Below are 15002 nucleotides of genomic sequence, written 5' to 3' on the forward strand. Positions count from 1 at the left end.
TGACTGTGTGTGGCTGGGAGGCCCTTTGGAACCTGCCTTCATCCCTGACCACATCTCATTGACTCTCCATCTCCATCACTAAGCTTGGTCTCACTGGCCTCTGTCCATCAAACAGCAAAGCCTTTCTTGCCTCTGCACTTACTGTTTCTTCTGCTTACAACACCCTTTCTCCTGATGACCATACAGTAACTCCAGGCCTCAGACCCAAAGTCACATGCAGGAAGATCTTCCTCAGAAACCTGGCTTTCTGAAGTTCTTCCACAGCCCCATAAACTTATCAATGAAGGATACACTTATATTTAAGAAACTCAAATAGCCTGTACTTCAGAGAGTATATAAATTTGGCTTTTGGAAATTATATGAGATAAAACTTCTGTTTTTTTTGAGATGGAGTCTTGCTCTGTTGCCCAGGCTGGAGCACAGTGGCGCGATCTCTGCTTACTGCAAGCTCCGCCTCCCAGGTTCATGCCGTTCTCCTGCCTCAGCTTCCTGAGTAGCTGGGACTACAGGCACCTGCCACCACGCCTGGCTAATTTTTTGTATTTTTAGTAGAGACGGGGTTTCACCGTGTTAGCCAGGATGGTCTCGATCTCCTGACCTCGTGATCCACCTGCCTTGGCCTCCCAAAGTGCTGGGATTACAGGCATGAGCCACCGCGCCCGGCCGAGATAAAACTTTTTATCACATGACCTGGAATGAGAAAACTAAACTAAACAAACAAACAAATACATTACTACTTGATGAAGCCTCAAAGTTCTAATGATTGACACATTAAAAAATTAAACTCATGGTATTTGTAATACATTATTTAGAGAATGGTTTAGACATGAATGAAAAATTGTATGAAGCCAGGCATTTCTAGGTTAAGTGTAAGTTCCATATGTAAGCCAATAATTTATGGCCAAAGATTGAAAGTTCAGTAGGTCATGGGATGCCTAACTCCTTAACTCTAAGCTGGTCTCTTTCATTGGCTAATAGAATACTCTTAGATAACTCTCTTTTGCGTCAATTTGGCCCTTAGCGAGAGCTTATAGGAGACTTTCTGGGTGGTTTTCAAATGCTCATTTTCTAAGTGCCTACTCTTTTCAACACTCTTGTGTGAGTTACAGGCACCAGTGGTCTCCTTAGAAGACAGGTGTAGGGATTTTATAATGGATCAGTTAAGGAGATCTTCAAGGTTCTGCCTACTAACTACATGCTGATATTTCAGATATTAATCTTTAGTTTTTAAGTAGTAGTTTTTCTAGAAATAGGAACAGTGATAGTATTGACAGAAGAAATAATATAAGAAAAAGCACAGCTAATGTTTCTTGAATTCCTAATATGTGCTAATCACGCAGTAGAGACCATTTGGCTGATTGATTCTATGGCCTTATATTTTATAATCTGCATTTTTATTGTCTTCTTATAGAGAATTTGCCTAACAATAAGATGAGACATACTGTGTTTTACCGATATATTATCTCGGAACAGAAATTAAAATGGTGGGATATTATTGCTTCAGCCTATTTTTGATTAGGTGTACCTTTGAGATGATGAAAAGGAAATCTGGGCTGTGAAGCTAAATCCCCTAGACTGCATATCCATAGCAGATACTCAGTGTGTATTTGTTAAAATAAATATTTGTTGAAAGAACAACCACCCGGTCAAATTTGTAATAACAGTATGTGCATTTTAATGGTATTAATTCTAATACTTAATTATGATAAACTGCTGGAGTCACTGAGACATAATAAGAATTCAGTCTCTAATGCTCCAAATAACTTAAAAAAACCTAAGACTTATTATTTCTTTACAGATGAAAACAAGAGAAATGAAATATTAGCAGGATAACTTGAGAAATTACCTATAGCTACTTTAAATAACATTTTTGCCTGGGAAAGACTTATGAAATCATCAATATGCCAAAAAAGAAATTCCAAACTTTTGGGATACCCAAATGTACAACATGGAAACCAAAGTTTCACTCACAGAAGGTGGTCTATAATATTATTCTTTATCTATAACACCAATATAAGTACTGTACAACTCTAACATGGTCCTACTGCCTTTCAGAGGATCAATCTTACATACCATTCAAATAAATTTAACCCAAGTAGCAAAGGGACATATAGAGACATTTGTAGCAGTTGTTTTGAAGATAAAATACCAAAGCTGCTAATCACTGAGAACAACAGAAAGTGAAATATTTGCTCCACTAAATGTTAGGGAATAAAAAGACAGGAAAAGTAAAAGAGAACACAAAACATCTTTCTATGTCACTTATGTATTTTAATATTTCATCCTAGGATAAAATTCAATCACTTTTATTCACTGGGGTCTGAATAAGCATGACTTTAATTGAACAAAGTGTATCTTATTGCCAAAGACCTAAAAATAATATCTTCTTTGGCTCTTTTACATATTTTTTACCTTACATATATATATTTGACTATATAGTTCTTTTCCATTTATATTTTAAATTTGTTAAAGTTAAATTACATTCATTTGGATAATAAACAAATTAGAGGTATATTTACTTCAAAGAAATTAAAAACTGATGCCTCTTGGTACTCACCCTCCCATATCTGTTGGCGTAGGACCCAGTAAGCAAGGAGTGGAAAACAATGATTGTCTCATCCAAGTCCCAGATGAACACTCTCTACAAAGGAAGAACCAAATCAATGTGTCTTTGCCTTGGCTGAGAAAGCTGTTATTCAGTTAACTTCAACACGAAAAAGTCATCTTGAAATGGAAGATGAATGAAAAATCTGAATTTATTATTTAAAAAAAAACACAACTGTTTCAAAGAGTATCTCCTAACTTTTCTCCAGATATAACTTTGGATGAGGTGCAAGAGGATAATTACATTTGTAATGTCAATATAAATATAGGAAAGAGATAATCTATGTCCTTTCTAATTCTGTAATAGAATTTCGGTCTCAGCTCTGAATAAATGAAAAAAATGAGTTATAGCTAGTCTGGTTATAACTTGAGATAGAGATGAGCAACTAATCATATATCATTTATCTTTTCCTTACCTCTGATCTCTGTTCATTGAGAAGCACTAAAATAACGAATCTTATGTTTTACTTTTAGGAAGCCAAGTATTAAAATTGCATCCAAAGACTAAAACCTTACATAATAAATTCACCTTATGTTACCTATTGAGCTGTTATCAAAGGGATGGGATACACATTGTTCTTGCCAGGTTTTTTAAGTCTTTAGGGTATAGATATTCAACAAAATAAGCATATACATCACTCATGCTCTTAGACATACTCTTGAAGTATTTAAAATGGGATCTGAAGGAATTCATTTCAAAAAGGTCTTTGGGATACCACAAAAAGCCTACCAAGCCTGTTTTACTTCTTCCCATTCCCACTCACACCAGTACATATTCATATACATAGATTCTGCTAAAACTTTCATTTTTTCAGCCAAAATAATCATGTTTTCCAACCATCAGATTTCACTCTGGCAAAAAGCAGAAACTTAGTTGCAGTGGATTCAAGGCTATGAAATCTACCACTCTTTAAGTTCTTACTTAATCCTTCCTGCTTTTGAACTCCCCCAAAATATGTCTCATTAGATGATTACTATTTCAGTTTAGAACATTCCAGGTTTTCCTTTCTTAATATATATAAGTGTGTCTTTCATTTCAAAGTAGATTTTATGGCTGGGCCTGGAGGCTCGTGCCTGTAATCCAGCACTTTGGGAGGCCGAGGCGGGTGGACCACGAGGTCAGGAGATGGAGACCATCCTGGCCAACATGGTGAAATGCCGTCTCTACTAAAAATACAAAAATTAGCCGGGCTTGGTGCCTGTAGTCCCAGCTACTTGGGAGGCTGGGGCAGAAGAATCGCTTGAACCGGGAGGCAGAGGTTGCAGTGAGCCGAGATCACGCCATTGCACTCTACCCTGGGTGACAAAGCGAGACTCCGTCTTCAAAACAACAAAAAGTGGATTTTATTTATTTTTTGTATTTTTAATTTTTGTGGATACTAGGTGTATATAATTATGGGGTACATGAGATGTTTTGATATAGGCATGCAATGCGAAATAAGCACATCATGGAGAATGGGGTCTCCATCCATTCAAGCATTTGTCCTTTGTGTTAAAAACAATCCAGGTACACTCTTTTAGTTATTTGAAAATGTACAATTAAGTTATTATTGGCTATAGTCACCCTGTTGTGCTATCAAATAGTAGGTCTCACTCATTCTATTTTTTTTGTGCCTTTTAACAAGTGGATTTTACTAAGTATTTTTAGTATGACAATTAAAATGGCAATGATACAGAGCAGCATAACAGAATTTTGTTCAAGTAGAATTGCATAATTTACTATATTTCTTTAGAGAGAAACAGATCCTTTGCCATATAGTTCATAGGGAAGAAAAAACAAATTATTGCTTAACCTATAGTTAATAAAGGAGAGAAAATATTACTTTATCTATTGTTAATATAAAAAAGAAAGCAGTAACAAAAGCATCTGATACCTTAACCAGGCTGTTTACGTAGCAGGTATGTAAAACCACCAGTTAGCTATTAAGACACCTTTCTATTCTCTTGGGTGTTGGCTATGACGTACCTCAAGATCAGAATCTGGGGGAGGTGAAGGATTATTGTTTCTTCGGCCCCGTCCACGTGATTTCCCATCTGAACCTCGACGCAATCGATCAGAATCTGAATCTTTAATGGGTGTTGATGGGCTGTGGATTGTGCTGTACTCTGCAGGAATATAGGAAGGACTTTCATCTTTTATTTCCATCACCATGGTGCCAAGATTAGCCTTGTTTTAATTCACAAGGGGAGTTTCAATAGTAAAGCACATTTCATTCTGCTGAAATCCTACATCATCTTTTACTTGCGCTGGTAAATAATTTATAAGATATCTGATTACAAGATTTGTTTTGAAAGAAAGTGTGATGAGGAGCAATTAAAATTTAATTGAAGGTGAGAGGCAACAGGTTGTACAAGGTTGCCTGCATCTTCCATGTGGTTCTCTGTGATTAGAGAATGCTCCCCATGCCTTTCTCCGCTTCTCTCATTCATTCCAGTTACAGCACCTGGCCATACCGAGAGGCTCACACATTTGCCTCAGCTGCGGCTCTCTCAGCTACAAAAAGGTTCTGGTGCGTGCAAAGAGGTGAAAAGAAAAAACCAGCTCTCTGGGGCAGGGAAAACTGAGTCATCAGGTAGATTTTTCTTTGAAAATTTTACATTCCCCATTTTCTCCCTCATTTTATGTGAGAACAAGCGGGTGACAAGATAAAGAGGCAGATACATGGACAATACCCGTACTCCACACACTGTCCATCACCGGCTCTTCCTCGGTCCTAGTCTCTTTGAACCAAACATCCAAAACCAGGCAGCACATTAAAATTACTCATCTGGGTAACTCAGAGAAGCCACTAAAGTAATTACATAGAAACCACAAAATAAAGAACAACCCCCAAAAGGCTCAAAGGAAGAGTCAGGCAGTGATTGTGGAGCGAGGGAAGATGCTTATCTTGTGTTCAGACTGAACAAAAAGCCATTTACTCACACCAATTTTGTACTTTTTAGTCTATCCAATACCTACATCAGAATATCTCCTCTTCTCCCAAATTCCAGACGTCCAAAAAGCTGGCTCACCCCACAAACTCTTTTCCAGATTTCTGTACCAGATTTAGTTTGGAATCTCTCCATCTAAGATGAGGAATGATTATTTTCCCTACGATGTTGTTAAGATTGGTCTATTTCACTAAACAGAAAACCACTGTTTGAAGAGAACAATTGAAGGCCTGGTAGCCTTTATTAACACACTATCAGCCTCAACTATACCAATAAGGCCATCCACGTGTCAAACTGCATGGTCTCAGAATTACCTCCACGCTTAAGTGCTTCTCCAAAGCCTTGAGTCAGAGTAGATAGGAAAGGCTTTGACAGAATAAATTTGTTTCTAAATCACAGGAGACAGCTCTATACCTCTTATTTAACCTTAAAACCTAAATAGATTCCTATTACTTATAGAAAACAAGCAAGAGACTTCTTCTATAACAAACAAGATGGCAAACTTCCTCATCTAAACTGGTCATGTGATTCTCAACACCCAGAAACCACCATCATGACCTGTAAGCTTATTAATTACAATAAGAAAGTCCAAATCAACTCCACCCCATGGGTTAGTTTATTTGGGATGCATTTTTAAGCTGACTCATCTCACAGATCCATTACAACATAATACTGGCTTGTCAGTTAATCATTCTCTAAATCTACATTAATAGTCTTTTATTACAGAGGCAGATAACTAGGGCATCCTCTCCTTAAGATGTTCCAAACTGAGCATCTCTCTTCCATGTTTTAAAGAGAATCAGCAGCTCCAAATGAGTAGAATTTTAAGTAGTCAAGTGGATTCAAAGCTGTTCTTTGAGGAAAAAGTCTTGGCCTTCCTTTTTAAAAAATAGTCTGCAATGTACGTCTCCATGCAGAACCAGATATTCACCATCTGAGACAAAACACACATCAATCTCTAATATGTTTTGATACCAAGCATTCATTTTACAACCAGTACAGTCACCATCTAATTCAACCTGCACTTCAAGTACTTTACTACAAAGTCTCTCTTGAATTGGGAGCTCTCTGGCTTTTGGAAGTAAGTATTTGAAGAGAAGCTAAAAGACATCGAGCAATGTAAGTTAGCATGTTACAACTTTCTCCTTGACTTACCGACAGTATAATTTTGTCGTAAAAGTCGTTTATCTTTCCTAGATTTTGTTAGCCTAGATTTCCTCCTATTGATGACTCATTCCTTTATTTCCTAATGTTTATCCCCACTTTAAAAACTCAATCTTTTAAAATATATTCTGTCTTTATTATTATCACTTTTTTTGGAAACAGACTAGCTATAATGAAGTGAGTTACTTTTGTAAGCCTCTTTCCAAAAGAAAATAAATTCATTCTGCAAAGTAGAAAGTGAAAGTTTTAAATCATGTTATCTAAAGTTTTTCCAGGTAAAGGGAAAAAAAACCCTAAAAGATAGACAACCTGACACCTTTAAATATTAAAATACACCCACACCCCTACCTTGCAGGCCTCCACTTCTGGAAGGAAGATGAAAATAAAAGTGATGCAAGCTAGTTATTTTTCAAAATCCCTTCCTTTTCTATGAGGTGGAATTAAATGCTTCTATTCTCTTAACCAGCCTTCCAGACTCTAACTTCTCCTTCCTCCTCCTAGTGCAAAACAACTCAAATATTCAAATCATTTAATCTTCTAATCCACTGACAGCTCATGTTTCACTAAAACCCTCTCCAAATTGTTCAGGTTTACCCCCACTGAGATACTGGATGTGAAAATACTTTGGAGGGCATTCATTGATTTTAACAAACGTGGAGTGGATGTCAGGTTCACACCATGCAGGCGCTGTACCAGGAGCATGAAATATAATGATGTAGCAAACAGACATGGTTCCTGCCTTCTCGGAGCTTAAAATTCAGAGGAAGGCATTGACTTGTGGACAAAAATGAGAAATTACAAAGTAATGTGGAAAGGTCACAACACAGGAAAGGCAGAATGCTAGGAGAACACAGAGGAAGTCCACATAACTCAGATTTGCAGGCTTACAGAAGCTTCCTGAAGACAGAGGACAAATGCACCAGTGAAGAGGGAATATGACTATGTTCCAGACAGGGGCATAAGTATGTGTGAAGGTAAAGTGGGAGAGAGAGAGTGAGCGAGCGAGAGAGAGAGAGAGAGAATGAGAGCGAGAGCACGAGAGCAAGCGAGTGAACAAGAGCAAGTGTGTGCGAGAGCACATGTCACATTTAAGAAATGAAAATAAAAATCCAATCTGACCTGAGTCTACAGAAAAAGAACACAGAGATGAGGCTGGAGTGGCAGGTAAAGAATTCAACAACGGAGTGGGGGCTCGCACTCCACGTGGCAGGGTGCTGGAGAGGAGACTGAGAATGGGAGACCGGCCAGGAGGATAATTCAGTGATCCAGGTGAGGGATGGTGATGCAGGTGCTGGGCATAAGGAGATCTGAAGTGTCATTAGGAGGTAAAATCAATAACTAAGTGGATAAGGAAGAAAGATGCAGTAAAAAATCATGCCCATGTCAGTGGTTTCACAACTGGGTGAAGATTGTAATACAAGGTACGGGACTTAGGAGGAAGAAGGCATTACAGGGAAGAGTATAGGTGAGAATTCAGTTCCGCTTTGGACATATTGAATTTGAAGGGGCTGTGGGCATCCAAGTAGAGATGTCCAGTAGGCTGCTAGACTACTCTGAAGCTCCATAAAGAAATATGGGCTGGGTTTAGGATTGGAAACTGACACCATATGTAATTAAGGAAATGAGTGTTGTTAAAGAAATGCAGTGTGTGTACAAGGGTTGGGCAGAGAAAGACAGGTGAGGTTTGAAGAGGAAAATCAAAGTCAATGTATGGCAGATGAAAAAGTATGTCAGGAAGGAGAGAGTGATCAATAACTTCAGATCACCCAAGAAACAGGTAAAATAAAGACTGAATCTGAGTACTTTAGATTAGAGTCAAGAGGCATTTGGTCTACATGGCAATAATACAGATTCAAGGAGGCAGAAGAGTGAAACAACAGGGGGTAAAACTCCTAAACTGTTACTGATGACCCTCTAATGGCCAAATCCAATAATTATTGTCTTAGTCTTCAATGTTATTTGACCCCTCTGCAGCTGTGCTGACCACTTGCTCCTTTAAATCATGTCCAATTCAGAATATCTTGACTTCCCTTACTTCTGCGTTACACTATCCCTTATCAGTCTCTTTGGAGAACTTCTGCTCTGACCAAAGTGTGAATATTGGTGTTCTCTACATCCCTGTTATTCAAAGTGCTGATCTGGGACAAGATACAGATTTTGCATCAGGATATGAATCAACACAATGTTTCCTTCATCTAAAAGTCTTGCTAATATTAAAAATATAGTCAGCTGAAGAAAACACTATGTAACATGGTTGATTACTTAGTAACATGGTCGATTACATTCTGAAGCAAATCCTTTGTTATCTTGCACTAATAATAAACAGTTAGTGGACAGGCAGCCAGTTGATGGACTATATTTTGAGCAGCAGTGCACTGGAGTTTCTTCCATGGCCCTCTTATCCCACTGTAGGCTCTTAGTGCTTGGTAATATTTGTAGGAGGAATTTAATTGATGCCCTCCAAGCTGATAAATTCTAAAGATTTACCTTTTGATCTCCTGACCTGAGTATCCCACTATTTCTAGACCTCTCTACCCAAGTATTCCAGGACACCATAATTAAACTTGTACCAGAAGGAATCCTCCCTATCAACAAGTTGAATTAATGGTACCAGTAACTATCCACTTTTTCAATCCAGAAACTCCTTAGTGTCTCCATCAAATTAAGACTAAGTTCTGTGGTTTTTACTCCTAAAAACTTTTGCTCTAAGTTGAGGCTCTCATTATATCTTGCCTTAATTCTTGCAACAGGCTATTTCCAGGATCGATAGGCTCGTCTTCCACCTATTTTCTGCACTGCCATCACAGAGAGTGGTAAGACCCTTCTGCTTCAGCCTTATAGTGTGAAACAGGAACGACAGTCTAGATTTTAAGGCACTGAGCTATGTATTCAACTGCCACATTTTGACTCTTGACTGTACTACTTACTAGTAGTATTGCTTGCTCGTTATTTAGCCCTTACATGACTAAGTTTTTTCATTTATAAAACGGGAATAAATGGGGTAAAATAAAACTAACATACATGTAAAGGTACTTGGAGCTGCACATGTCGTTAGCACTCTACGATGTTAGCTAACTGAAAAAAGTGTCACCGAGTCATCCTTCAACAATCTTATCTCTAACTACTCTCTCTTCATAGTCTACTTCAGATAGACAAACTTAATTATCTCATTTCTCTGAAAGTGCCATGCTATTTCATGGCTTCACACATGCTTTTTTTTTTTTTTTTAGTTTTTAGAGACAGGACCTTGCTCTGTCACTGAGGATGAAGTGTAGTGGTACAACCATAGCTCACTGCAGCCTCAAATTCCTTGGTTCAAGGGACCTGCAATATATATCTCTCAAGCTCTCAAGCAGCTAGGACTACAGGCACATGACGAGACACCAGGCTAATTTAAAAAAAAAAATCTTTTGTAGAGATGGGGGTCTTGCTATGTTGCCCAAGCTGGTCTTGAATTCCTGGCCTCAAAGAGTCCTCCTGCCTCAGCCTCCCAAAGCACTAGGACTACAGGCATGAGCCAATGCACCTGGCCCTTGTCTCCTTTTCTCAACTCCTTACCCTCTCCGCTGTCTGAGAAATTCCTATTAGCCTCTGAAGATCAAACTCAAGAATCTTTGTGAATTCTCTAACTTCTGATCCCTTCTTTGTAATTATGTACTCTTATCTCTATTATAGGATTATAACATTTTTGCAATTATTTACATTTGTGGTGGATAATAAATAATTTGATGAAATTATTTTGAGCAAATGTCCATCATTCCCACTCTGGGAAAACAGAACACAGTGGTATTCATGTTTGCACACTGAGAGCATGGTAAGTGTCTAGAGTGCAAGGCAAACATTAAAAAATTGATAATTAGAAAAATGTTTCTTCAGTCTAGTATTTATTAAAGCTATAAAGGTTATTTCTACAAGACAGCAAAAATGTTTATAAATGAGAAATAGCTATAATTAAAAGCTCATTTAAAAGTTAATGTTTATATATTAAGTCATAAAATATTAAAATCCACATAAGATAATTAAATTTTTACATCTGTAAATACCACAGATTTCCATAAATTCTTCAATATTAAAAAGAAAAACAAAGAACTGGAACTCGAAAGAGTACATTTAGTTCCCCTGAGCTAGTAACTCCTCCTTGAGCCTTGGGGAAGTTACTTCCATTTTTTCTCAGTTCCCACTCTCTTTGTTTATCAAATTGATGACAGCCTAGATTACTTAGCTTTAAAATTCTATTACCTGTGAATGTACAACCCTTACCAAAGCCTCATAATGATTAGTTCTTTGTCTCTCTCTCTCTTAAGTAGATTAGTTACCTTCATATTAATCTATATAAAAGATCTCAGGCAACTCCAACCCTCAAAACCCATCAGGGTTTATTGCCTACTATATCTAGCCCAAATTACTTATGTGGTTTTATTTCTCATGCCTTCCTTAATACGCTGTTTTCTTATACATATTGCCAAATAGTTTTCAAAGGATTGTATCAATTTAAATTGTGTCTGTTTTACCATAACCATATATACCTTGGCTGTCATCATTTTAAAGTCATTGCTATTTATCATACACAGAATAACAGTGCATCATTTTTAATTTGCATATATTAAAGATGCTTATATATTTGCTTAAAAATTATATTCCCTCTGTGAACAGTCCAAATCCTTTGCCAGTTTTTAAATATTCCTTTATTGATTTATACAAAATAGTTTTAACCCTTTTTTCATATCTACTGATACTTCTCCCAGCCTGATATTTCCTTAAATTATGCTTTCCTTCACAGAGGTATTTTATTTTTATGGAGTCTTGCTGCACGACATGAAGGCCTGGTTGGCTCCTTGAAGATTTAGAGATAAGTGTTCACATTTATTCTAAGGGTAGTAGGGGATTTCTGATCTAGCTTTACACCCCTGAGACTACATATGCCAGTAGTGGTTGCAAAGGAAGTAGAATACACAATTCCTGCAGGCTCCTTTCTCCGTGCTTTGGGAGGGTGGAGGCCCTCCTCACTCATATTGAAGTCTAAATGAGGTGAAAGACTACTCTCCCTAAACAGAAGTAGGTAATTGAACTCCTAGCCGAGAGGAAGCTCTCACCACATGTACAATGACATTGGACTGAGGCCAGGGTAGCTACGATCTCTGGCAAGACCCTGAATCTGTCTGCTAAGACAATATAGCTTACAACACAAAGTGCAGAGTTTTTCATGAAATCCTTAGAAAGATTATCTGAATTTAGTGAACATGAGACAGGCTAATCAATAATTATATTCTATTTGCCATTATGGGAGACTCAGATAAAAATAACAGAGCATATCACTTCCCTAAATGTAGATTCCATCATGTTCAAGACTCAAGCCTTAAAGCACATTGTACACATGAGCACGAAGTAGATGTCAGACAACAACTGACACTAAGGCACCCCTGAACTTTGAGACTCTCAAAACCAACATAAGTATATGCAAAAGTCATCTTAACAGATGGTATACCAAGGCCAGATCAGGAAGACAGAATGTAGAGAGGTTGAATTCTAAGTCAAGAAGGCAAGGATATTATAGTTCCTCCGTGGCATTCCCCATAGGGAAGCAGATGCACCAAATTTGATGACGTTGGCCAAAAGAATCATATACATCCATTGGGCATATTTTTGGTTATGATTTTGAAATTAGTTTTCCTATGGGGGAAAACACTGGTGAAGCTGAGTTGAATTACTTTAAGGCAAGTGAGTGGGATTGACCCTTACTCCAGGGATGGACAAGGTAAACAAAGAAATATAATCAAAATTACCCAGAACTTCTCTACACCAGCTGCACTGTGAAAGTCAAAGGCACTGAAACTAACCCATGGGACGGTGTTGGTACAGGTCACAGGTATATGATGGGGCACGGAGACTAACTTACCAACACTATAAACATTTAATTCTCCTTTTTTGTGTGTGTGTGGAGGGGAGAGTTCCTATACTATAGAGCAAGGCTCGGTAAATTTTTCCTGTCAAGAGTCATACAGTAAATATTTTAGGCTTTCTGGGCCACATGGTCTCTGTTGCAACCATTCCACTCTGCTGTCATAGCAGCACACAGAATGCTTGACAGGCTATTAATTCCGCTTGGTTTGATACACGCACCAGAAATATACATCTTGTGAGTGATTTTTTGATTTCATCTCTAACATAATGGCCAGTTGCAGGCACCAAGTCTGCTGTCCCAGGTCTGGGTCCCTGGGCGTACTTGTTTACCAGGCTCTTTGTAGTCAGCTGAATCTAGGGGACACAAACTCAACTTACTTGAGCAGACAAGCATACCGGTGACACCAGAAAATGAGCTAAGCTGAGTTTCTGAGAAAAGAAAAATTCGAAGACCCTACCATTGTCAAGCCATGCTGTTTACTATGTAAGAAAACCAGGAAATTCAGGTGAAAAGGTGAATGAAAAAGGATATGTAGGCCTTTTACAATGAACACTTAGATTTTCTCTGACTTAAAGTGACCTCCCATAGCTGAATATGACAGATGTTTCTAACAAACCCACCTCTAATCCTCTAGACAACATTGCATAAAATGAATTCTCCTCTCCTGTAAGGCAGTCAGAAGGAAGGGCTGGCCAAGGTTCAACCTCTACAGTCAGATATCCTCAGAGTGAATACCAAAATTCCTTTTATTCTTAAAATGTCTAAAGCAATTCCAGCGGTGGCCTAAACTTCACGCTTGAATTCTCATGTGGCTGAATGCCACTGAAACCAAATGCTCACAACATGGAATGTATACATGTGCACACATTCATTCAGCTGACTTGCTTTTTTTCTGATAAAAGGAGAACAATGTTGGAAAACTTTGTTTTGCTTTTTTTTTCTTTGGAGACAGGGTCTCACTCTGTCACCTAGGCTGCAATACTGTGGCATAATCACAGTTCACTGCAGCCTTGACCTCCTGGGCTTAGGTGATCCTTCCACCTTAGCCTCCCATGTAGCTGAGTCTATAAGTGAGCACCACCAACCCCAGCTAATTTTTAAATTTTTTGTAATTTTTATACAGATGTGGTTCCGCCACGTTGCCAGGCTAGTCTCAAACTCCTGGGATCAAGCGATCTGCCTGCCTGGGCCACCAGAAGTGCTGGGATTATAGGCATGAGCCACCATGCCCAGTGAAAAACTCCATTAAAAAGGTCTCTATATAATAGTTTTTTAAAAACAATCTTTGAAACAACTCAATTTGAAGTAGCTATAAAACAGGTCATCTTACCTTTGCACTGGATCTAATCTACCCATACTACTCTTTACCTTTGCAGTTTTGGGAATGAATGGGGAGGTTTTCTTATGTTATTTTGTTTTGTCTGAGAATGTTTTTTTCTTGAATGGTCGTTAATGCCACCTCATACTCACAATGGGCTGCAACCTCCAACACTGCTGAAGTTCCTTCTGTCCCACCATTGGGCACCTTTCTCTTCCTACAGCAGGGATTTGTGGTATCGTCATTTAAGAGATACCACTAGTGAACATTTTGCTCCTAAAAGTTTCTGAATATCTCTGATGCATCTTTCTGTTCATTTTCTTACAAGAATCATTAAACCTCCATCTCTGCTAATCTGTGAAGATGGTGACTGCTGCTTGGACTCAGTCTTAAACATCTGAAAGAGGAAAATAAGCAAGTTTGTCTCTGCAGGGAGTTTTATCTCTGGCCACTGCCACGGGTCTGCTGACTGTGATTCTTGAATCACTGGGGTTTGATCAGATTTAACAAGTACCTGTGGCTAGGGCCAGTCTCCTGGAGGTGCAGCCTGTGCACTCCCACAGGGCTTTGTGTTCAGCTGGGCCTGCAACTTGGTTCAGTAGTCTGCTGTGCTGTCTTAAAATTCTTTATTTTTGAACAAGGGGCCCACCAGTTTTGCAGATGGTCCTGCCTGTGGCTATCACAAATTCCTAGGCCAGGGCAACAAGCACTACTTTTGGATTCTGTGGTATCACAGAGCACCTATGTGCCAGGCAACACACTCAGCACCAGGGATGTGACTGAGCAGGATGATGGTCCATGACCTTGTAGAATATTGGCGCTGCCTATATTTATTATGCACCAGGGGTGTCATGAGCAATACCACGGGACAGCTTTCTACTCTCTCATTACCAAGGAACCTGGCTTCCCATTCACTGAGAAAACAGAAGGAACCACTCTCTCTACTCTCCTTGCCAGGCTCTCCCCACCCGTAAGTACTCTGTATGCAGTCTGCCTCCCCTCAGGTTATGATGGGTGGACCTTCTGCACTCCTAAGGCCAACCCTCCTTTTGGCATGAGACTCCAGTGCCCTGTCACTGATTC

The 15002-nt window shown here is 38.7% G+C and overlaps 1 protein-coding gene across 4 annotated transcripts in view; it reads right to left on the reverse strand.

Moving 5' to 3' along the window:
• EYA1 (EYA transcriptional coactivator and phosphatase 1) overlaps window positions 1-15002 on the reverse strand; it is a 341835-nt gene that overhangs the window by 67672 nt on the left and 259161 nt on the right. For all 4 annotated transcript variants that reach the window (XM_063606819.1, XM_055116656.1, XM_008956696.3 and 1 more), the window contains 2 exons: window positions 4571-4710; window positions 2558-2641 (listed from right to left, as the gene is read on the reverse strand). In XM_063606819.1, the coding sequence (XP_063462889.1) occupies window positions 2558-2641; window positions 4571-4710 (224 nt within the window). The remainder of the gene's footprint in view (window positions 1-2557; window positions 2642-4570; window positions 4711-15002) is intronic.

This window comes from Pan paniscus, chromosome 7, assembly GCF_029289425.2.
Source record: "Pan paniscus chromosome 7, NHGRI_mPanPan1-v2.0_pri, whole genome shotgun sequence".
In the NCBI taxonomy this organism is placed as follows: domain Eukaryota; kingdom Metazoa; phylum Chordata; class Mammalia; order Primates; family Hominidae; genus Pan; species Pan paniscus.